This window comes from Palaemon carinicauda, chromosome 1, assembly GCF_036898095.1.
Source record: "Palaemon carinicauda isolate YSFRI2023 chromosome 1, ASM3689809v2, whole genome shotgun sequence".
NCBI lineage: Eukaryota > Metazoa > Arthropoda > Malacostraca > Decapoda > Palaemonidae > Palaemon > Palaemon carinicauda.
In genome coordinates, this window is record NC_090725.1 from 208,768,287 (window position 1) to 208,792,352 (window position 24,066).

At 36.2% G+C, this 24,066-nt stretch overlaps 1 protein-coding gene across 3 annotated transcripts in view; it reads left to right on the plus strand.

The window, feature by feature from the left end:
* LOC137653700 (endoplasmic reticulum aminopeptidase 1-like) overlaps positions 1-24,066 on the plus strand; it is a 512,338-nt gene that overhangs the window by 359,147 nt on the left and 129,125 nt on the right. For all 3 annotated transcript variants that reach the window (XM_068387282.1, XM_068387289.1, XM_068387299.1), the window contains 2 exons: positions 8,795-9,026; positions 15,240-15,423. In XM_068387282.1, the coding sequence (XP_068243383.1) occupies positions 8,795-9,026; positions 15,240-15,423 (416 nt within the window). The remainder of the gene's footprint in view (positions 1-8,794; positions 9,027-15,239; positions 15,424-24,066) is intronic.

A 24,066-nucleotide genomic window follows, 5' to 3' on the forward strand; every position in this document is an offset into this window, starting at 1 on the left:
CTATGCATTGCTGTATAAGATGTCTAAAAATGAAAATTTGATCAGTGCAACTTCTACCTTTTCTAAATCCTGCTTGTTTATCTTTAAGCTTTTCATCAATCTTTCTCTCCAGTCCCTTTATGAGAAGCATACTATATATTTTCATAACTGATGTAAGTGTTTATGCCTCTGTAATTATTGCAATCAGTCAGGTCTCCTTTTTTTCTTTTTTTTTGCTATTTTCACCAACACTCCTAACTCCCATTTATCAGGTTTTGCCTCTTAATGCCACATTCTACAAAATAATTTTGTAAGTAGTCTGAGAGTCACTTCATTTTCGGCCAGTATCATCTCGGCAGTTATTCCATTGTAGCCAGGGGCTTTCCATCTCTTTAGTTATATGAGGATAGTTTTGACTTCAAACACACTGGTTTCATTCATGGACACATCAAGGTCTTAGTCAGCTTCAAGTATATCAATCAAATTATTCCTTTCATATTTCCTATTCATAACCTCACTACAGTGTTCCATCCAATGTTGTCTTTCTTCATCTTCTGCTGCTATAACAGAGCCATCTGTCTTTTTGATGGGTATATGTTTCTTCTTTGCCCCAGTCGAGATTTCATTGATAATTCTAGGAGCAATTTTTACACCATAACCAATTCCTGAATTCATAGCTTTCTCAGCCTCATCTGCTCTACTGTCTAAATATTACTGGGGACAAGTCCTGAATAGCTCAAAGGGTGTTCGAATCTTTCTTGGGTATGCAGAATGCCGCCCTTGAAAGTTCATGGATTTTGTGCAACGGATAACTCCCTTCCGGAGAAGATCCTGTACGCAATCCTCCAAGAATGGGGTTGAGGATTAGAAGAACCTCTTGAATTGGGGTGGTTTCTGTCTCCATTTACAGCCTAGTCCTTTTGAGACTATGCTGTGAGCCCAAGGATCAAACTCCCCTCGATCCTTGAAAAGGTAAATTCTTGACCCTACCGGTAGCTCATCATTGTTGTTGTGAAGGACCTGTTTCTTCAAACGCCTTGCCTCTACTCCTTCAGCCCCTAGACTGACCACCCCTTCCAGACCTTCCTCTGTCACTAGCACTTTTCTTTTGAGCTCTGGTTGGGTGGGAAGCTCTAGTGGCTCTCTCATAAACTGGATTAAAGGCTTGAGGCTGTGACGCATAATGCTGGGGAACTGTGTACACAGTCTGGAGGATGGCGGCAACTGAGGCTGTTACGACAGGAAAGGATTTCCTGCCTTTAAAGGGTCTCCTAGGCTTCTTGCCTTTAGGTTGAGGTCCTTCTCTAGGGGTGAATTTCCTTTTAGAGGACATGTCCCGGTTTTGCATAAGGCTCTTATTCTCCTGAGCTGCTCAGTCCATTACTTCCTTGACCAATTTCTGAGGAAAAAGATCTTTCCCCCCAGATGTTTGAGTCGTTCAACTTTTTAGGTTCATGCCTATTAATTGCTGTGGCTTGGACGTGTTTTCTGCATGCTCTTCTTGCTGAAAAGAAAGCATGTAGATCTATATGTAAAGGAGCCAGATGAGTCTTGGCCAGAACTGGGAAGAGGTCTGATTTAGAATTGTCTCCAATTAACATGTCCAAATAGGACTGGTGGGACAAAGAACTAAATAGCATATCTTTGGCTTCCAGTTTTTCCTTCAAAAGTAATTTGGGAATTCTAGGCAACCTTTTATTGAACAGCTTACCTGCAATGTCTTTATCAAGTTCTCCAACTGTAAAGGTGTGTTGGACATCTTCCCAACTATCCGAGTCATAAGGAAGGGCTAGGGAGACAGGTTTGCACTCCTTTAGCACTGGTAATGGTCTACCTTCCATTACTGCCTTCTTCACAGCCTCTAAACTTTATAGGGCGAAGGGAAAGACAGTACTGTATCCTTGGGAGCAATAAAGGTGGCCTGCTTTCTGCCGAAGGCATAAAGTTGTGCATTGGTAAATTCGGCCATCTTAAGCTCCTGTACCGATAAGGACTGATCCTTGTTGTGGTCCAGGATGACAGTCTCCTTAGGGATCGTATTATCTCTAACGGACACTATCGAGATTAGCCTTACATAGCAGTAAGGATAATTGTCAATAGAGGTGTAGAATTCTAAGTCGGAGACAGGCTTAGAACCCATACCTTCTCCAATGTGGAGGTATCCCTCACTCAGAGCCATATGTTCAGCATAAAGCCAAGGATTCTTAGCCGAGCAATCTGGCAGGCTCGACACTGGTGGAGCCTTAGACATAGTGCCTGATGAAAAGCCTCTATCTTCGCCTTTAAGGACCCTTGAGCTCGTTTATGTTCAGAGTGTAAGTTTTCCATGAAAGCCTTCATGGATGCCATAAAGTCCAAGTGACTTGGGAACAAAGGTGTATTTGGCATAGGAAATCAAAGTGAAGGCAGTGGCGGTAGATACAGGGCTAGGTAAATGAGCCACAGAAGGCTTCCATGGTCAGCAGGATCCTCTCCCTCTCTTACATCACAGAAGAGGTTGTCGACATGTTGTCAGCCTCTAGGCTCATCACTTGAAGAGCGTCTCAAACTTCATCATCCGCATAATCCAATGGTACCGGCAGGATTTGTACCATCGGTAACTAATGACCAAAAACAGCATCATCTCGGCCTTGGGAAAGAGGAGGTCCTTGAGTTCTGTGGAAGGAAGGTAAGGAGTACCTTGTTGAGAGCTCTTCTGAAAGCCTTTCACCCAATGTCTAATGATCTTTTGACTCCACACTGTCTCGTCTTGAGAGATGTTGGTAGCGTGGAAACCAATGTATATAAGACAATAGCAGATACTGCAGTTGGGAGGTTCCCAGACTCCAAAGGACCTTTTGGAAACATAAAAGTGTGCATGGGTCCAGCAAGTCTTATGGCCACAAGGCAACATGACTGGCCTAATACAGGTTACAGTCGAACACGGCATGTCTTCAGCAACCTGTAAAGATAGAAAATTTTCAATGAGTACAAGTAATATATAAAAAAAAATTTCACATCTTAAAGTAAACATGGAAATATACATTAGAATAAAGATTCTTAAAATAATCTCTTAAACTAAAAGATTTTCTACTACACTAGCTATGGCTACTGCTACACTACAGTGGTGGTCCATGCCAAACAGCTTAGAAATCTTTAAGGACTCTTGAAACAGTGTGGTACAGATCAAGGGAGATCCTGACAACCAGAAGGAATCCAATCAGCCAACTTTAGAGGAGAATGTTCCTCGCATATGGAATAGGAAAAAGACGCAGACGACCAGTCTAAGGCTGCAGCTAAGGTGGTAGAGGGGAATGGGTACTCCACCTTAGCTTACTCATATCCAGTGCTAGAAGAACTCGAGCCGACAGGAGTGGAAGTATGGCCAGATAGTAATACTCCGACCAGGCAAAGAAGTCAAGACTTTGGAGCATGAGATGCATAGCCCAGGATGAGAAGCTGCAGTCAGAGACTAGGCAACTACTAAGGCGGCAGAGGAGAACCCCTAGGGGTATTTGATCTCTGCCTAGATAGGCTTAGGCCATAAGAAAACTACTGTGTAGGGAAGCCTAGCCTATATAGCAGATGAAGGATGCTCAAATGCAAGGGTCTACAGACTAGATAAAGGATCTGTAGTTCCTAGGACAGTGAAGGATTTATGGCCTAACTAGGCAGGGGAAGGGGCAACTAGACCACCCAAGAGTGGTCTCTAAGGTGGCAGAGAGAATTAATCTTAGGAAGGAATAAAATCTCGACTACCTAGGGCCAACCCCGATTGCCCACAAGCTATCCTGTCCATCTATATAGTAACTAAGGACACTTCATTTGTCAGGGAACTGGAGTGGGAGGGGAACAATGTGTCACAGTAAGTAGATGCACTAGCCAGGCAATTAAGGGAGGGGAGGGAGGCTTAGAAAGTGGTGAGGCAGCAGGACAGGAAGACCTAAATGTAGCATTAGAACTAATATGTCGTTCCAAGGGGTCTGCAGTAAGAAGGCACAGAGAATGTGTCCTATCAAAAACTATGTAAGGCAACACGAAAGGAAGGTCTACCTGTTAGCATTAGAACAAGGTTGGTTGCATTCGCTTGTATCAACAGTGTAGACACAGGGAAGAAGTACCCACAACCCGTGCCGCCTGGCCAAACACTCAGGCTAAGTGGATAAGTGAAAAAATCACCCTACGACAGCTGTAAAACACTATCCACTGCTCTCAGAAGAACATTCAGGCCTGCAACTCCCTGCTATGACTTATCAACAGCAAGGGAGGATGGATATCCTTACGAAAACCATAAGGTTACATGGTAGAAGGTGAGGATGCATATGTAGACAATTACCAGTCATGGCTGACAGCCAAGATCAGAGTTAGCCTAAGTCAAGACTGATAGAATACAAACATGCAGAAAATAGTAAAAGGTCTCCCTCCTCAACATCCATAATGGAAAATGCCTCCTCCGACTCCTCCCCCATTATCGAGCCTGGAAGACTTGATCAGGAGAAAGACTCCTTCCGGAGCTTTTTCCTGAACCAGAACACCTGAAAATCCAGGCACTGCTAAGTTCTCAGGTTGGTGGTAAGGATGGAGGAGTAGAAACACAAGAGCTTATGTAGGTCCCGGAATGGGGCCAATATAGAAATATTTAGATTAATGCCTCAACTATTTGAGCTATAATTTGAGGCATCCACAGGAAATTAGCAGATCAAATCTAGGAAGAACAGTAACCTGCCTGACAGAAGCTTGAGTTTGAGCTAAACTAGCTACGTGGCTAAACCCATGGGTAGCACCGAAGGGCTGTCTCCCTTGAGGGTCCCTCGGGTAAAGCAGCCTCCTCTTCGGAGTCTAGATCAATCTCAAACTCGAGCTCTTCTACTTGGTTGGGAACCAGGCTCACCTCAACCCTTTTACCAAAACCCATAACTGCCTAATCCAATGCTGATGGGAAAATAACGTCTCTAAGTTCCATACCCTGAGGAACCCAAGATCTTAGCAGAACCTTTTATTGTTATTATTATTATTATTATTATTATTATTATTATTATTATTATTATTATTATTACTAACCAAGCTACAACCCTAGTTGGAAAAGCAAGATGCTATAAGCCCAAGGGCTCCAACAGGGAAAAGTAATAGCCTAGTGAGGAAAGGCAATATGGAAGTAGATAAACGATGAGAAAAAATTAACATTAAATTATTTTAAAAACAGTAACATCAAAGCAGATTTGTCATATATAAACTATAAAAAGACTTATGTAAGCCTGTTCAACATAACAAAATTTGCTGCAAGTTTGAAATTTTGAAGTTCTACTGATTCAACTACAGTACTTGATTAGGAAGATCATTCCACAACTTGGTCACAGCTGGAATAAAACTTCTAGAATACTGAGTAATATTGAGCCTCATAATGTAGAAGGCCTGACTATTAGAATTAACTGCCTGCCTAGTATTACGAACAGGATAGAATTGCCCACGGAGATCTGAATGTAAAGGATGGTCAGTTATGAAAAATCTTATGCAACATACATAATGAACTAACTGAACAACGGTGCCAAAGATTAATATCTAGATGAGGAATAAGAAATTTAATAGACCGTAAGTTTCTGTCCAACAAATTAAGATGATAATCAGCAGCTGAAGACCAGAAAGGAGAACAATACTCGAAACAAGGTAGAGTCAAAGAATTGAAACACTTCTTCAGAACAGATTGATCACCGAAAACCTCAGAAGACTTTCTCAATAAGCCAATTTTTTGTACAATTGAAGAAGACACAGTCCTAATATGTATCTCAAATGTAAATTTGCTCTTGCGAATCACACCTAAAATCTTAAAAGATTCATACAAAGTTAAAGAAACATTATTAATGCCAAGATCCGAATGTTGAGGAGCCACTGTCCTTGACCTACTTACAATCATACTTTTGAGTTTTGTTAGGATTCAACTTCATACCCCATAATTTGCACCATGCACTAATTTTAGTTAGATCTCTATTAAGGGATTCAGCAACCCCAGATCTGCATTCAGGAGATGGAATTGATGCAAAGAGAGTATGAATATGTAACAAGCTTGTTTTCTAGGCCAAACCACGTCATGTGTATATAGTATGAAAAGTAAGGGGCCAAGAACACTACCCTGTGGAGCACAAAGGAAGGAGGGAGAAAAGTAGTCTCTGAAACCTGCTACTAATGGATCCCGATTATTATCAGAATGAACCCATTCCATGAAGATAAGGCAATTGACAGGGTGCCAAGCCCAGCCCCAAGTGGTACAACAGACACTATGATACCAGAAGTGAGCTCAGCACCATCTTTTGTTGGTAGAGTAACTGGACCCAAGTCTGTTCAAAAGCATAGCAAGCAGGACTGGGGAGTCGGGACTCTGAACATCCGACTCCGACTCCTATAATTTTTTAAACCGACTCCGACTCCTATTTAAAAAAATAAGGCTATGCCTTCATTTCTTCGATATATATTTCCTATAAAATAGTTTTTATTTGTTCATCTGAATAACAGGGCATGACTAATATTCATTATCATGGGAACTGTATACATAACGATATAGCCTACTAGCCTAATAAGTAATTGTTTTATTGAAAACATTTCATGTAATTTCTTGGATTCAGCTTATCCTAGGGTACACGAAACTGTAATCAAAACGCCTGCCATTTCACGATGTTTACATATAAATAAGGACTTAATTCTAAGATTATTCATATACGTGATGCATAAAACAATGAATCAGAAACAACTCTTACCTTTTAAATGGCTAATGGTGATTAAATGAAGAGTTAATCATGAAATAAACTTTAATGTCCAGAGACTCGTGCGCGGAGAGAACAGCTGATCGCATGTATAATATTATTGTTTTGGTTTGGCTTATGAATGAGAGATGGCAGGAGCTTTATGTGTTTCCCAGTGACTGCCTTTATTCGAGAGGGTGTTAAAGAAAACGGCGGGTAATATGAAACGTTTTTGAGCGACTTTGAAAAAATGTGACTTAGGATACCAAAAGAGAATATTTCTCCAGCGCAAAAATTTCATTTTTGAGGAGTCGGAGTCGGTGGAATTTTACCGACTCCGACTCCTCTAGTCCATAAATTGGCCTGGACTCCGACTCCGATTCCTCGACTCCGACTCCGACTCCCCAGCCCTGATAGCAAGTGCAAAGTTATTGTTAATGGAGTCCTATCAAATGAATTTCCAGTGAACACTGGAATACTCCAAGTGAATGTCTTGTCACCTATGTTGTCTATAGTCCTCATGGATTTCGTAATACATAGAACAGTTGGGGATGGCGGAGAAGGATTGGACTGGATTGGTAACAGGAAATTTGCTGACCTAGAGTATGCTGATGACCCTGTCCTTATTGGCAAAATGCCACAGGACTTGCAAAGCTTGCTTACCAGAATGCATGAAATATCACATGAGGTTGGCTCAAAGACAGAGATGATGAGAATGGAATATGCAATGGAAAATGAAATATCATTGGAAGGAGAAAGCCTTAATGAGGTGGAATCCTTTAAATATTTAGGAACTATGATCTGTAGTACAGGGTCTTTAGAATTGGAATTAAATGAAAGATTGAAAAAAGCAAATCAGATAATGGCTAGATTAAGTAAAACTGGGAAATCAAATCGCCATGAAATTACATGCAATAAAAATCAGGCTATATATCCGTTTAGTGAGATCATTGTTACTGTATGGACATGAATCGTGGTAAGACAATGGAATAATATCCAGCAGATTTTGTAGATTTGAGAACAAAGCCTTCAGAAAAATATTAGGAATTAAATGGCAGAACATGATTAGAAATAAAACTATAAGAGAGATAAATCAAGTGCCTTATGTTGATGAGATCATGAAGGGTAAATGGCGATGGTTTGGGCATGCTCTTCGCACTCCCCAAGAGAGATTAGTTCACCAAACTTTCAACTGGACTCCACAAAGTACTAGAAGAGTTGGAAGACCTAGGCCTACATGGCTGAGGACTATGAAGTTAGACATAGGTGATGATGAATGGAGAAGTATTTATTTAATAGCTCAAGGTAAAGATGGCTGGTGAAATCTAACTGAGGCCCTTTGCGTCAATATTCCTGTTTTTTATTCACCCACCTAGTGGGTAATATGTCATTCAGCTTATGATTCAGAGGTAAGATTACAGTAATCGAAGTAAACAGTATTTCAGTAATAAAATCTATTATTTCCATTCCTTCAAATTAAAATCAGAACCCCCTCCCCAACTTAAATTATTATGATACTTTCCTTTTAGTTGATTAAAATCAATTTAATACATGTGATAAAGGCACTACTCAGTCACACCTTCAGTGGTCTTACCATGGTAACTGGTGCTATAGATGGGAAGATGGTTGTGAAAGAAAGAAAGTTAGGCTGCTTAATCATATTTTTTGGGGTCATTAACCTTGAACTTATTAATATGTCAATAGCTTACACTATGAAGTTTTATAAAGATCCTGTAAATGAAAAAAAATAGCAACAACAATAATTGTAATAATTGTAATAATAGTAATAATATCAGTGATAGTTGGCTAGGAGTATCTTTTTCTAATTATGTACCCATTCAACCATTATGAACAGATTGTTACATTGTCTGAATATGTATTGGTAATTTTTATTGTGCTCATTGATATGGTATTAAGCTTGATGTACTATAACCTATATTATGAACTTTATGATACAGTAAATTATTCAATTGTCCTACCAGCCTTTTTCATCCAAATATTTTCTTGTTATATCTTTCAGATCTTAAAATATACATGATAAATTTATATAGTATTTATGTTTTTACTTACAATAGGCTCAAAACCATTTTTTCCTCTCTTAGGGTATCATGGATACTTGGACCTTGCAAGCAGGATTCCCTCTTATAAGTGTTACATTGCAAGATGGTCATGTAACGGCAAGTCAAGCAAGGTTTCTGGTGTGTGAAGAGAATGTAACAGATCCAAATGAACCCCTGAATATAACTATGGGTTACAAATGGCATGTCCCTCTTACCTATTCAACAAGTTTATCTCCAAATAAATCTGAAATATATTGGATGAATCTAACTGACAGTAAGTCTTGTAGAATTTTATATTAGTTTTTAATAATTAACTAAATAATCTTCCTTGTGACGATATTAATAGTTATTTGGTCTCATTTTCCTTTCTCCTAACACATTTAAGTTCGCATCTACACTTTAGATTTAGAAGTACTGTACAATATTTCTTTTTGCAAGTGCAATTTATTTTCGTAGTTAGTTGTGCTTGTGATTTTGTAACATTCTTTTAGGATTTACTAATGCCTTCAATGTTTCCATGAACCTTACCTTCAAATAATTCTGAAGTGCTAACTTCACGAATTTAAAACCAAAATATAAAAGATTATAAAGTGTTCCCTACTAAAAAAAATTAAAAAAATTATACAATTTTCCTCTGGGCCATATACCCTCTCTGGGATAGCCATGTCTCAAGAGGTAAATTGCCCACAGAGCAAAAATCAGAGCTATGTTGTACCAGCTAAGCCCATATCTCTCTCTCTCTCTCTCTCTCTCTCTCTCTCTCTCTCTCTCTCTCTCTCTCTCTCTCTCTCTCTCTCTCTCTCATGTATTTTCTTTTTATAAATGCCATATAGCAGTTTGTGTTTGATAAAAAAGTATATTTACATTTCAACGTTACTAAGGTATGCCATCTGTTGGAATTCTAACCAAATATTGTCTTAAATGCAAGACAAATAAACAAGTGAATTATATTTTGACCCCAATTGTCCTCATTCAAGGGGAATTCCATGATGGAACACCACTTGTTACTTAGTCATTCGGTCTCCTCAATATATATGCTAAACCTTAATGGAAGAAAGATATGCTAAGAAAAAAAAATGTGATTAAAGTGTTGAGGGAGGGTTGTAAATGTCATTTTAAAAGTAATGTAAATTCGGATTTTTCAGATGGAATAGAAAATTTTCCCAGCTAAACAAATAAAATTTTGGATTTTTAAGCTATTTCATGTGGTCTGCTTCAGTTGTCACCCATGTTTCTTTTTAATATTCTATGGCAAAATTGGTAGAAGATACTGATGAAGGTGCCACCCTAATATCTCTTAATATAGTAATTAGTAGTATTTTTTTTTCATATATTATTAAAGGTTCTAACATTAAAGTAACGGGAGTTTAAATTCAGTTATATTTTGGCATAACCATGTACAGATATGAATATCCTTAGCCCTGGATCTATCTCTCCTTCCCTCTCTCACTTTATCCTAAGACAAATTGTTGTTATAGTCTGTCTAGAATGTCATGAAACATCGAGTAGGTTTGCGGCGATGCCAAACTTCCTCAAGACTTTTAATCTGACTCAAGCTAATCCCAGCATCCTTCCATTCCAGGTCCTTTAATACGGTCGTAAAATTTCCTTTTTAATCCCATAATCTGAATCTTTCCAGTCACACAAAAGCTGAATGGTGGTTGTGGATTAAGTTGACCTTGTGTTTCGAAAACAGCTCATATAAAGTTGATTGCTTTGTTTATTTTAAAAACATTCATGTAAAAAAAAAATTTTAGGGAGAGTTCGAGCACCATATAAAGTACGGGAGACAAGTAAATGTCCTTTAATACATATCACAGTATTTCTACAACTTTGAAGAGATCCATCTCAGATGAAAATAAAAATTTAACGTTCTGTACCCTACGATCAATCTAGTTCAGTACAATACTGGAATCTTAATGTACTAAATGCTTCGAGCTTTATTACTCATAAAGCTTTAACTTTTATTCTTTATACTATTTGAATTCTGATTGAATCAGTTTATATTTGAACATTATCAATTGTGTAGTCAGGTTCTTGAAAATATCTGTAGCCTGACATCGTCATTATCTCTCTCTCTCTCTCTCTCTCTCTCTCTCTCTCTCTCTCTCTCTCTCTCTCTCTCTCTCTCTCTCTCTTTTTACCATATTTGTTGTAGAATTGATGAATGTGCCAAACATCAAATATTTCATAAAATAATACTTTTCTCCATTAAAACAATTTCTTGGATTTTAGGATAATGAAACGATAAAATTAGACATTTTCTTTAAAATAAGGCACAGTTTTAATATAAAAATAAAATTGTCTTGGTTAACAGGAAGTAAATTCTCATATGAGGATGAAACCTCTAACATAGAAACAAAGAGTAAAACAAATGTATACAGTGAAATCAATAAAGGTTTTTCCCATAAAATAAATTGTTTACAAAAATATGTTTTGTTTACCGTCACAGGATAAAACTAAACAACAAAATAAAACAGAAGTTTACATTAAATTAAATCAAGATAATCCTCCAGTGTTTTTCAGCATTAATGTGTTCTGTACTATTCTTCATCAGATGAAGTTATTTCTATAACAAATGAATCAACAAACTGATTCACAGCAACCTCATTATCTGTGTCTTTTATAATGATGTTTTCAACATGATTAACGGCAATTTTCCAATTTTCTGCTGTCACGCATGACAGTGTCACTTGCAGCAAAGATGTTGGATCTGCCATTTTAAATGTATTCCTTTTGGCTACATAGTTTTAACCTGCGCCCAAATGAGTTGAATTGCACTATAATGGCAGTGATAAGGTGGCAGCCTCACGACCCTGTGACCTTTTTCCAAAGCTATTTTGTCGATGACATATTTTGGAGCATTTCCATGTTTCACTGCTTTCACCATTTCAAGCAATTCACACTTCGTCAGATATTCTGGGGGATTTTCACCTTTATTTCTTAACCAGTCTTGGATCGCTCCCTTTGCGCTTGTGATGGTAGGAGGTTTGTCACTTTGCACTGAATGGTATGATGCGTTGTCCATAATTATAATGGACTGTTGTGGTATATTGGGTATGAGCTGCTCACGAAACCATTTTTCGAATACAATGTGATTCATTTGGTGGTGATAGTCACCGTCATTCTTTACTTGGAATACCAACTGTGCATTTGGCATGAATCCTTGCTCAGATCCAGCATGCAAAATGATAATTCTACTCCCTTTCCCGCTTGGTGGGTTTATTCCAGTTGCTCCTGTCGAACTTTCATACATCCAACACTTGGTGACTGTATAATTCTGATTAATCCAGGTTTCATCCAGAAATATAACAGACTTTTTTCCTGTACCCCTAATATTTTTCATTTCACATAGGAACTTGGTCCTGGCACTTGCAGTATCACTTCTCTCCAGTAGAAATTTCCGCCCGTTAATTCTTCCGTATTTAAATCCAATTTCTTTAAGTATCTTACGTAAAGATTCTCTGCATCCACTAAATCCAATATTTTCTTTGACTTCAAGTAGAATGCTATCCAGCGTTGGAATTTCCTTTCTGACATAATAACCGAGAACTGTCCTTCGTAAAACGCACTGATCAAATCCATCGATGTTGGTTACAGTTGGTGGTCTTTTCCTTTTCTTTACGTTAAAAACGGGAACTTCATTTTCTTCTAAGCTGTCTTTTCTTTCCTTACAAATGCGATATATCGTACTTCTGCACTGCTTAGTTGCAGCCATTGTACGTTGTACTGCCTTGTCAAAGCCATGCATAACAGTTTTGTTTTCTTTCTCCCTTTTGAAGTACTCGTGGACATTGAATATGACTTCTCGTGTCTGAGCACTTAATTGCTGTCGTGGGGAGCCTTCCATTTTAAACAGTCACGCTTGGGTATCAGAACCAAAGTGATAAGCTACTTAACCCTCCTGACCTGAGACAGAGAGAGATGTGGCAAAGTGTATGCCAAATCTACACTGTTTTTTCGCCTCAAGTGAGATTTAATGAATGAAATTGGCGCAGAGCGGCAACGTTGGAAACCTACTCTACGTTTCATGACATTCTGGACAGACTATAGTGACATATGTTACATTGGCATATCCTATCATAAGGAATTTCGATTCTCTTATGGTAATATCGGAGTCATGTGCTCCCTACAGGATATCACATGTAAACACATTTCTTGTGCAAATACAGACAGGTCGAAAGAGTTTGGCCAGAGAAAAAGGGTATAGCAGGGCAAGTGGCAAATTTCACCCAAATATTTCACCTCCATTTCCAAAACTGTCTTCTATATTAAACTCAGTGTCTTGAGTTAGGGTCAGACAAACAGATGCATTTCCTAAGGTCTTGATGCCACGTCCTATTTATAAGGAGTCAAGGGTTGGCCAATGTATGTTACATAAAAGAAGTCAATTTAGAATTGTCTTCTATGAAACAGCCATGTCTCCTCAAAAGTTATCTCAAGCGGACGGCAACTGGGGGCAGTGAGAATTTCTCCACTTTCATCCATTTCCATTTCAGTTGTAGTGAAGGGATGCAGATGAGATTCTTCATGCATGGCTAAAGCTCCAATCATTAATTGCAAGATGAATAAGTCTATTAATATGTACCCCTGTTATAAGGATAAAAAACAATTTGGAATACACAAGGTGAATGTTAAAGCTAGTACCTCATCTGAAGCTAAACTAGCCTAATGGCATATCTAAACCATCAGCAATAACTCCTGGACAGTAGTCGGGAGACCCTGAGATTTTATGTGGTTCTTGATTGAAACTTGATAGCGATAATAAAAATTTTTTTATGGGAAGAGGCATGAGAAAAGGGATGCAATAACTTTTTTTTAACAATTTTTTGCATTGCAATTACCTGTTCCAAACAGGCCAGTTGATGTTACTCCTTAGAAAAGAAGGAAAGTTTCACAATAATATTCAGTAGATGAGTGTGGAACTTGTCTTTCAGAGGAGCTTGGAAAGAACAGAGGAGCAGAGTCAGTTAACGAAAAACAGTTGAGCCTAACCATGCAAGGCAATTAATTCTTTTTTTTTTTTTTTTTTTTTTTTTGTAAATAAGCTTGAAGGTAATATTGAACTACCTGAATGAAAATTATAGTTCCTTGGGTAAGTTTTGATAATGAAGGTAGGTAATTCAGGTCTTTTACATACCTGGTTGTCTTACTTTGTTGACACCAACAAGTGGCATAACAAATCCACCTAGCCTACAGAAGGTAATTTGTTTATTCTAGTTGTGATGAAATAGGCAATGAACATGACGAAAAATAAGATGAGCAGTGTGTTCAGTTAAAAGGTGATTTTCATGAATCTTTTAGTAAACTTATTAATAGGATTTTAAAGTTGTACTCAGAGAATTTGATTAAATAGAAACTAGCTACACAGTCTAGGATGTTAATTTTAATGTCTTCCTCTTTTACAGAGTTTCAGTTCAAATATATTTCTGAAACGAAAGTAAGAGTTAAAGGTGTTTTCTATAAAGCTAATAATAGGTCTGAAATGTTGAGATGCCTTTAGATTAATGCATACTCTCTTTATAAGACTTAAAAGGTCTAGTTTTTATGAGTGATTTTGTATCTTTGAAAGTAGATTTAGATATTAAATATTATCTAGATTTATAGATTTAGCCTGGGAAATAGTCACTGGTAAAGGGAGGGAAATTGATATTGATACCAAATAATGTAAAATATCAAAAAAAGATCATGCAAATGATGATAGAAGCATTAAATTTGGCACACACGCATACCAAGTCATACTAATGAAATCGGGCCAAATGGCCAATCTATAATCCAAGATTTTTAGAGAAAAAATATATTTTTGCTAGGTTCTGTGTGCTCTCCAAAATCCTCCTGCATTCCTTAACTTGTAAAGGGAGGAGGGATATAACTGAGACATACTCCTATGGGAAAAAAAGATGGAGTACATTGGTATACAAATGACCAGGTGGGGCTATTGGCATTTGCATAAATAGTATTGGTTTTCAGTGCGTGATGTTTCAGTTGCTAACAGATGTAATTAACATTGGAAGTATTTTGATAAATTCGAGAGAGCCTGAACTTGTTGGTCTCCCTATGCACACTAAGTCTCTGTTTGGTACATTGTTACCCTATTCCTAGGGCAGGGAAGACAGTATTCATTTGGTATATCCTGTTGTATATGATTCCCTGTTTTACAGGGAAATCCTTAAGTACTACACAGCAAATCATCAATAACAGGTTTTTTCTTGGATGTTGATCTTTTGCAATGTTTTCCGTATTTTATCCTTGTTATGTATGATTTTTCTCTCAAGGGTATTTTGTAAAGATCTCAGTGGAGATGTTTTCCTAAAGTAGGGAGATGACCATTGACATAGTTCTTATACAGTTTATGATAATTTGGAAATATTTGTAAGTATTTTTTCACAAAATCAATTAAAATCATGCAAAATATCAAAGTGTAATTGCTTTTAACTAATTTGACTTGGAAATATGCATTTATAATTGATTTGCTTCTATTTTCCAGTTGAATTCTTAGTGCCCAGGGAAGTCGAGTGGATAAAATTTAATGTAGGTCAAAGAGGTTTCTACCGAGTAACATATGATGATGCTGGGTGGAATGCTCTCATCAATGTTCTTCTAACAAACCATGAAGTGCTCTTGCCGGCTGATAGAGCATCTCTGATAGATGATGCATTTACACTTGTCAAGTATGTATCTGATCTTTCATTTGCATTTTAGTAAGCCTACAAAGTTGCACATGGGAGTTATGAATATTTTTTCCAGTACAATTTAGTACAGTAATATAGAGTAGAAAGTTACAAGTAGATAAAGTATTATTTTTTTGTAAAGCACATTGATATTTTTTCATCATCATTTGAGGATGAAATTTTTTTTGTAGTGTATCAAACCCAAATTAATATCTTTAACTAAACAAACTTAATGCAATCAGCAGAATTAAAAAAAAAATAGTTTCTTGGTGATTCCTTTTTAAGAGTTCACTGACTATTTTTCAAATCTTCCAAATGTTTTATTATCTTCTTAAAATTAATAGTCTGAAAATGAAGTAGTGGAGAAATTGTAGTCACTGTGATTACAGAATCAGAAGAAAATGTGCTGGTGTGATCAGGATGAAGTTTTAAAGTATTCAAGCTCACTGATTAGATCAAGCTTATGTTATCTGGATTCAGGCGTGTACATTTGGTCTTGTGAAATAAAACTGGATGAGGGCTCTTCTATTCTTACAAAAAATCGCTCAAGTTTCTGTGGGTATTCTAGTTGGTTTATGTTTTACTAGGTTGATGTTACATTTCCTTTATATATTTAACTTTTGCAATGTTATATCCCTGGATATTTTTATGCACATTTCAAGCATGATGCTAGTCCCATTACAATATTCTAGTTAGGGAATGCAGATTCTGTAAATCTGCAAAATAAAGAAAATTTTTCAAAGAACCTTAGATAATTAATCCCTAAGCAGTGGGAGAGACACCCAAACCACCAAGAAATAGATGGGATTGGGTTCCAATGCTAGAAAGTTTACTAGTCTAACAGATAGCCTAGACAATCCATAAATGACCTTCAAACTCCCTACCCTCTTCTGTTTCTAAATTCATGCCGCTATTTGTGCATAATAGAAATACTTTTAAAAATCTATTATTTTTATTGATATCCCTTAAATTCTAATTACCATAAGCTTTGTTCTCTTTTACCATTCCTTTCAGTTATCAGATCTCGTTACTGGTAATGTTGTTATTCTTTGTATGTATCAAGATTTTATAGCTAATTTTTCATGGTAAGATACTTTCAAAAGTTTTTTTTTTTTTTATTTTATAAATTGATTTATCTTGCATTGTAATGACAAACAGCTGAAAGCTGTTTATTTCCCTTTTTTAGTCTGTTGATTACTCTACTTCTTGGAAGCTGTGAAAAAGCTAGGTTATGTACATAATGAATACAGTATAAAAATATTCTTACAATTATATAATAAAATACTTTTTAAAATTTATTGGATTTTACTGTATTTTAATTCTTTAATTGCTTTGCCAATGGTTATATTGGCGGATGAGCAACTTGGTGGAATAACGAGAACTTTTGGTGTAGAGGTAATGCCCACCTAAATCTCGATGAAGTCACTGGCAGCAGGGTGTCGGATTGAGTTTAAGGTGACAGACAAGATGTCTTCTGGGCTTTAACTCCTTATGCCTGACAGATGATCTTACTGGAATTAGTATGGACCGGGAGAGGTCACTTTCCTTAGTTAGATAAGCACTGCGCATCACAAGAAACTAGCTATCCTTTGATGAATTTAGCCAATGAATCCTCTATGGATTTAGTCAGTCTATGGAAAGCAAAAATGACAGAATGGCCCCCAGTCTCAGTTAGAACAAAATATCAGGTAGGGAAGTTACAGCAAGTGGAGAATGAATTTATGAAAGATAGTTTGGTTATCTTGGCCTTAAGTGAAACACATTGTATGGGGATTGGTAAAGAAATCTTAGATCAAGGATATATATATATATATATATATATATATATATATATATATATATATATATATATATATATATATATATATATATATATACTGTCTTCTTCTTCTTTGCCTACATCTTTTCCCACTTTGATGTGGGGTCGATGTTTCTGGTCAGCTTTCTCCATCTACCTCTGTCCCACACCTCATCACCGGTTAATCCCTTTGATTGGAGGTCATCCTTGATACAGTCCACCCACCTTCGCTTTGGTCTCCCTCTCCTTCTCATTCCCTGTACCTCCATTTCCATCACTCTCCTCCCCATATACTGTTCATCTCTTCTCATGACATGACCATACCACCTCAGTCTACTTTCTTGGATCTTATCTGATAGTTTTCTAATTCCTGTGGTACCCCTAATTACCTCATTCCGTATCTTATCACTTCTTGTCACCCCACACATCCATCTCAACATTCTCATCTCTGCCTCATCCATCTTCTTCTCTTCTGTCTTCTTTATTGCCCACGTCTCCGCTCTATACATCATTGCCGGTCTCACATCTGTCTGTGTGCTTGACCTTTCAACTTAACCCCTATTTTCCTGTCGCATAGTACTCCACGCACTTTTTTCCAATTCTTCCATCCTGCTTGTATTCTGTGGTTTATTTCTGCTCCCAGATCACCATCCTCTGCCGCTAAAATTTTCAACTCTTTTCAATCTCTCTCCTTGAGATTATACTCACTGACCATAGTTGTTTTGGCTAATTTTTCATGGCCGGATGCCTTTCCTGCCGGCAACCCTCCCCATTTACCCGGGCTTGGGACCGGCACCAAGTTGAGGCTGGCTTGCCCCCCTCAGTGGCAGGACGACGAAGATGAAATATATATATACAGTATATATATATATATATATATATATATACATATATATATATATATATATATATATATATATATATATATATATATATATATATATATATATATATATATGTATATATATATATATATATATATATATATATATATATATATATATATATATGTATATATATATATATATATATATATATATATATATATATATATATATATATATATATATATATATATACATACACTCAGGAAGAATAGATAGAGTTGGAGGAGAAAGGGTAAGAATAATGACGCCAAGAGCAGAAAAGGCGTTAACGGACTGGATAATTGAAAATAGTAGATTGTTACTTGCAAAGTTTAATCAAAGCAGTGGCATATAAGTATTATAATTTACTATGCACCAAAAAATGATTCCCCCGGAAGGAGGAAAGGTGAATACTATGAAGAACTGCAGTGTAAAAGATGAAACCCAGAGAAAAATATGAAAATTGTGATTGGTGACTTCATTGCTAAAGTTGGAAGGAATAATCAAGGTATAAAGACTGTAATAGGTGGTAAGGGTCTTGGCAAAGTGGCAAATGAAAATGGGGCACAATCTTGTTATTGGTGGTACTCTTTTCCAGCACAAGTACATTCACAAATATATATGGACATCACTATGTGGCAATTACAAAAATAAAATAGATCACATAGCCATTAATAAAGAGAGGAGGACTCTGAGAAATGTAAGAAGCTACAGAGGTGCAGACATGTAGATAGAATAACTAGGTTTGAAACAACTAAGCTTCTAGAAGAGGGGCACAGAGAAACCTTTGCAATTGAAGGTAGGAATCGATTTGCAGTCTCAGAGACTTTAAGAGACGAAGAGCAAACAATTAATGAAGAATTGTGTGATATTAAGAATATATATCAGTCAGTTGGTAGTGAGATTTTGGAACATGCAGTTACAAGGAGAAAAACATGGATATCAAATGACAATTGGGATACCATAACAAGGAGACAAATGGCCAAAATTGATTGTTGAATGTTTTCGAGGAAGTAATGAAAATGACAAGGTAGAGCATGGTAAGTATTCCAGTATCAATAGTGAAGTGAAAAGAAAAGTCAGGAATGACAGGAGAGACTATTTAGACAGGAAAGCAGATGAGGCTGACAAAACTATATATTCAGGGAGTGGCTATGGTGTAAGAATTGCTCACATAATTATTAATTAAATCTCTACTGGGGCAAAGAAGAAGTATATACCCATCAGATTCGAGGGGTGGATGTTATAACAACAGAAAAGAAAGAAAGGCAACATTGGATGGAACACTTTAGTGAGGTCTTGAATAGGAGATTTGAAGAAAATAATTTAATTGATATACCCTTAACAGAGGAAGACCTTGATATGCCCATGAATGAATTCAGTGTGTTTAAAACCAAAGCAATCATAAAAAAACTCAAGATATGGAAAACATTACAAAATCCATGAGGATGATAAACAACATAGGTGACAACACATTTCCTTGTAGAACTTCAGTGTTTACTGGAAATTAATTTGATAGGAAACACATTCCCTTGTAGAACTTCAGTGTTCACTGGAAATTAATTTGATAGGACTCGGCTAACATTAAATTTGAACTTGCTATTCTCATGAACAGACTTAATGAAATTTACAAATTTACGAGGAAATCCATAATAACTAAGGACTCTCCACAAAATTAGCCAGTTCACACTATCAAAGGCTTTTTCATAGTCCACAAATGCCATCAAAAGTTGATTTCTATAGTCTACATATTGTTGCACCACATGTCTTAAAATGAAAACTTGGTCAATACAACTTCTAGCTTTTCTAAATCCTGCTTGTTCCTCTCTCAAATTTTCATCAATCATTCTCTCTAGTCTCTTTAGAATAAGCATACTATATATTTTCATGATAACTGGCGTAAGTGTGATGCCTCTTGCAATCAGCCAGGTCTCCATTTTTTTTGCCATTTTGACCAACATTCCTGGCACCCATTCATCAGGTTTTGCCTTTTCATGCCACATTCTACAACATAATTGTGTGCATATACTGTATAATGGCAGTCACCTCCTTTTTGGCCAATATCATCTCAGTAGTTATTCCATCGTATCCACTGATTTTCCATCTCTTTAGTTTATTATCTTCGGCTTCAAACACATTGAATTCATTTATTGGTACACCAAGGTCTTCCGCAGCTTCAGGTATATCAATCAAATTATTCCTTTCGTATCTCCCATTCATGTCTTCACTAAAGTGTTCCATCCAACGTTACCTTTCTTCATTGTCTCTTGTTATAAGAGGTCCATCTCTCTTTTTGATGGGAATATGCTTCTTCTTTGCCCTAGTAGAGATTTCATTAATGATTCTATGTGCAATTCTTACACCATAGCCACTCCCTGAATTCATAGCTTTGTCAGCTTCATCTGCTTCCCTGTCTAAATATTCTCTGAAGTTATTCCTGGCTTTTCTCTTGACTTCACTATCAATAATAGAATACATAGCATGCTCTACCTTGTAACTTTTATTACTTCCTCGAAAACTTTCAACAATCAGTTTCTTTGTCTCCTTTTTATCGTAACCCAAGTATCCTTTGGTATCCATGGTTATTTCCTTGTAACTGTATGTTCCAAAACTTTACTATTAACCATAATATCACACCATTCTTCATTAACTGTCTGCTCTTCGTTTCTTAAAGTCTCTAAGACTGCAAATCGATTCCTACATTCAATTGCAAATGTTTATCTGTGCTCATCTTCTAGAAGCTTAGTTGTGTCAAACCTAGGTATTCTACCTACATTTCTGTTGGGTGCTTTCAGTTTAAAGTGTGGCAATGAAGAGCTAGTGATCGCTACCAACATCAGCACATCTATAGGTTCTTACATTTCTCAGAGTCCCCCTTCTTTCTTTATTAATTGCTATGTGATCGATTTAATTTTTGTAATTGCCACATAGTAAGGTCCGTTTATATTTGTGGATGTCTTTGTGCTGGAAAAGAGTACCTCCAATAACAAGATTGTTTGTTGAACAAAAACATATAAAATGTGCCCCATATTCATTTGCAACACCCATCAAATTCTTTACCTTGATTATTCCTTCCAACTTTAGCATTGAAGTCACCAATTACAATTTTCATATCTCTCTCTAGGATTGCATATATTACAGTGCAGTGCTTCATAGTATTCGTCTTTCTTTTCTTCGGGGGAATCATTTGTTGGGGCCTAACAAACTATAATACTCATAATGTACTGCTTTGATTTGAACTTTGCAAGCAACAATTTACTCGTTACAGCTCTCCATTCAAATAATGCCTTTTCTGCTCTTGCTGTCATTATCACTCTTACCCCTGCTCTTCCTGAGTATATATATATATATATATATATATATATATATATATATATATGTATATATATGTTTTTTTCCTTGGACTAAGATTTCTCTACCAATCCCCTTATAACGTCTTTCACTTAGGGCCTAGATTTTCAAACTATATTCCATAAATTCATTCTACAATTACCGTAACTTCCCAATCTAATTCATGATTCTATCATTCCAGTTACCAATTTTCAATTTTTTTATCGTATTTATAAAATGGGAGATTTTAAGCACCCTGCTACGCCTGGGACTGGGGGCCATTTTGCCCTATTTGCTTTCCAATAACTGTCCTATAGAGCATTCATTGGCTAAATTCATCAAAAGGATAGCCAGTTCCTTGTAATGCGTAGTGCCTATCTAACTAAGGAAAGTGACCCCTGTCGGTCCATACTAATTCCAGTAAGATCATCTGCCAGGTTTCAGGAGTAGAAGCTAAAAAGACATCTTGTCTGTCACCTTAAATCCAATCCGACACCCTGCTGCCAGTGAGTTCATCGAGATTTATGTGGGCCTTTTCTCAGCACCCAGAGTTCTCGTTACTCCACCAGGATGCTCATCCGCTTATATAACAGTTGGCAAACATGGGTTGTTAAGATATGATGTTGAGCACGGTGTGTATACATATGTATATATATATATATATATATATACAGTATATATATTTACAGTATATATATATATATATATATACTGTATATATATATATATATATATATTTGTATGTATATATATATATATATATATATATATATATTTATATATATGCATATATATATGTACAAATGTATACAAATGTAAGTGTTTGCATAAATAAATTCTATATGATATATATATATATATATATATATATGTATATATTTATAAATATAAATAGAAAGATACATAGATAGATAGATATGTACAGTATAAATGTAAATATATGTATATATATATATATATATAGAGAGAGAGAGAGAGAGAGAGAGAGAGAGAGAGAGAGAGAGAGAGAGATAGATAGATAGATGGATAGATACATAGATAGATAGGTATGTATATATATTTGAGGCTATTAGTAACAGGGACATCAGCGCCAAAATAAAAAAATGGAGAAAAAGCCATTTAAAGTTTGATAATTTTCAATAAGAGATAACTTTTTAACTAAAGCAGCTAAAAAGCTGGGGTTGGTCTCAAAATTTTCCTTATTTATTTTACGTTATGTTGCAAAAAGAATCAACATATTTGCATTAGAAATATATACTGTATTTAACTCTGCTCATTACGTTAATTGGACATTTTGCTTAACAATGCCCTGGACCTTTGACCTTGCCGTTTCCAGCTTTGTACATAACAGTTAATCCTTGCAAGTTTCATTACTCTATGATTGAAATTGTTGCCAGGAAGCTGTTCATAAACAAACGCAAACAGCGAGTATAGCATAACATCCTTTCAACTTCGTTTGCGGATGTAATTATATATTTTTGATGCAAATATATAAATTTTGTTTGCAACATAACGTATAAGAGGCAAGTTAAATTTTGAGACCAACCCCAGCTTTCTAGCTCTTTTAGTTCAAAAGTTACCTCTTATTGAATATTATCAAACTTAAAATGCCCTTTTCTCCAATTTTTTATTTATAATATATGAATATATTTTCTTATATATATATATATATATATATATATATATATATATATATATATATATATATATATATATATATATATATATATATATATATATATACAGCTTGTGTTCCAGTGATGCAAAAGCAATTACTACTGGTAAAATGATGACATGACCCTCACTCTTTGAAAAATGAGGTTTCTGGACATATCTTTTTGTAGATGCCATCAAAGGAAGTTTATGGTGCAACTATGGATTTTCCTCAATTGTCCTGGAATTAGTTGAAGGATGAATCAATGCTACATACCATTTGCCTTGGACTCTTGGTGGTGCAAGCAAGCAAATTAAGCTCAAGAATCTCTGGTAGTAAGGAAGTGTGTGATGGTTTATTTAGACAACATGACAGTACTGGCTTACATGAAAAGAAAAGGTGGAACCAAATTGGAATCCTTGTTTTGAATAGCATATCAGTTTCGCAAGAAAGGACAGTTTCTTCTGAATGAATGATCTCTACTGTACATATTTTATGTCAGGTTTTTAATTTGCTGGAGAAGACCAAACGTGGACATATTTGCAATCTCTTTCAATAAGAGAGAGAGGTGTATTGCTGTCCAGTTCCATATTCATTGGCATGAAACGTAGAATCCTTGTTACAGAACTGGTCAAATATAGATCTAAATGCTTATCTTCCTTTTTCAATGGTTTGGGCGATGATGACCAAGTTCAGAGTTTTGTTGAGCAACAGAATGTATCTGATAGCTCCGTTTTGTCCTGGGAAAGAATGCTGTACAGATATGTAGCCTCTGCTGTCAGTGTGTTTGAAGGAGTCGCCTTTCAAGAATAATCTTCTCAGATAACCAATTTCCAAGGCAGTTAATCAAAATACCCACACACCTCATTTGACTTTATGGAAACTATGAACTGTATTCTCAGGTAAAAAGAATTTTCTAGGTCCTCTAGACTGTCTGTTTTAGGGTCCAAAAGACAGTTGACCAATTACAAATAAAAAACAATATAATTTTTATC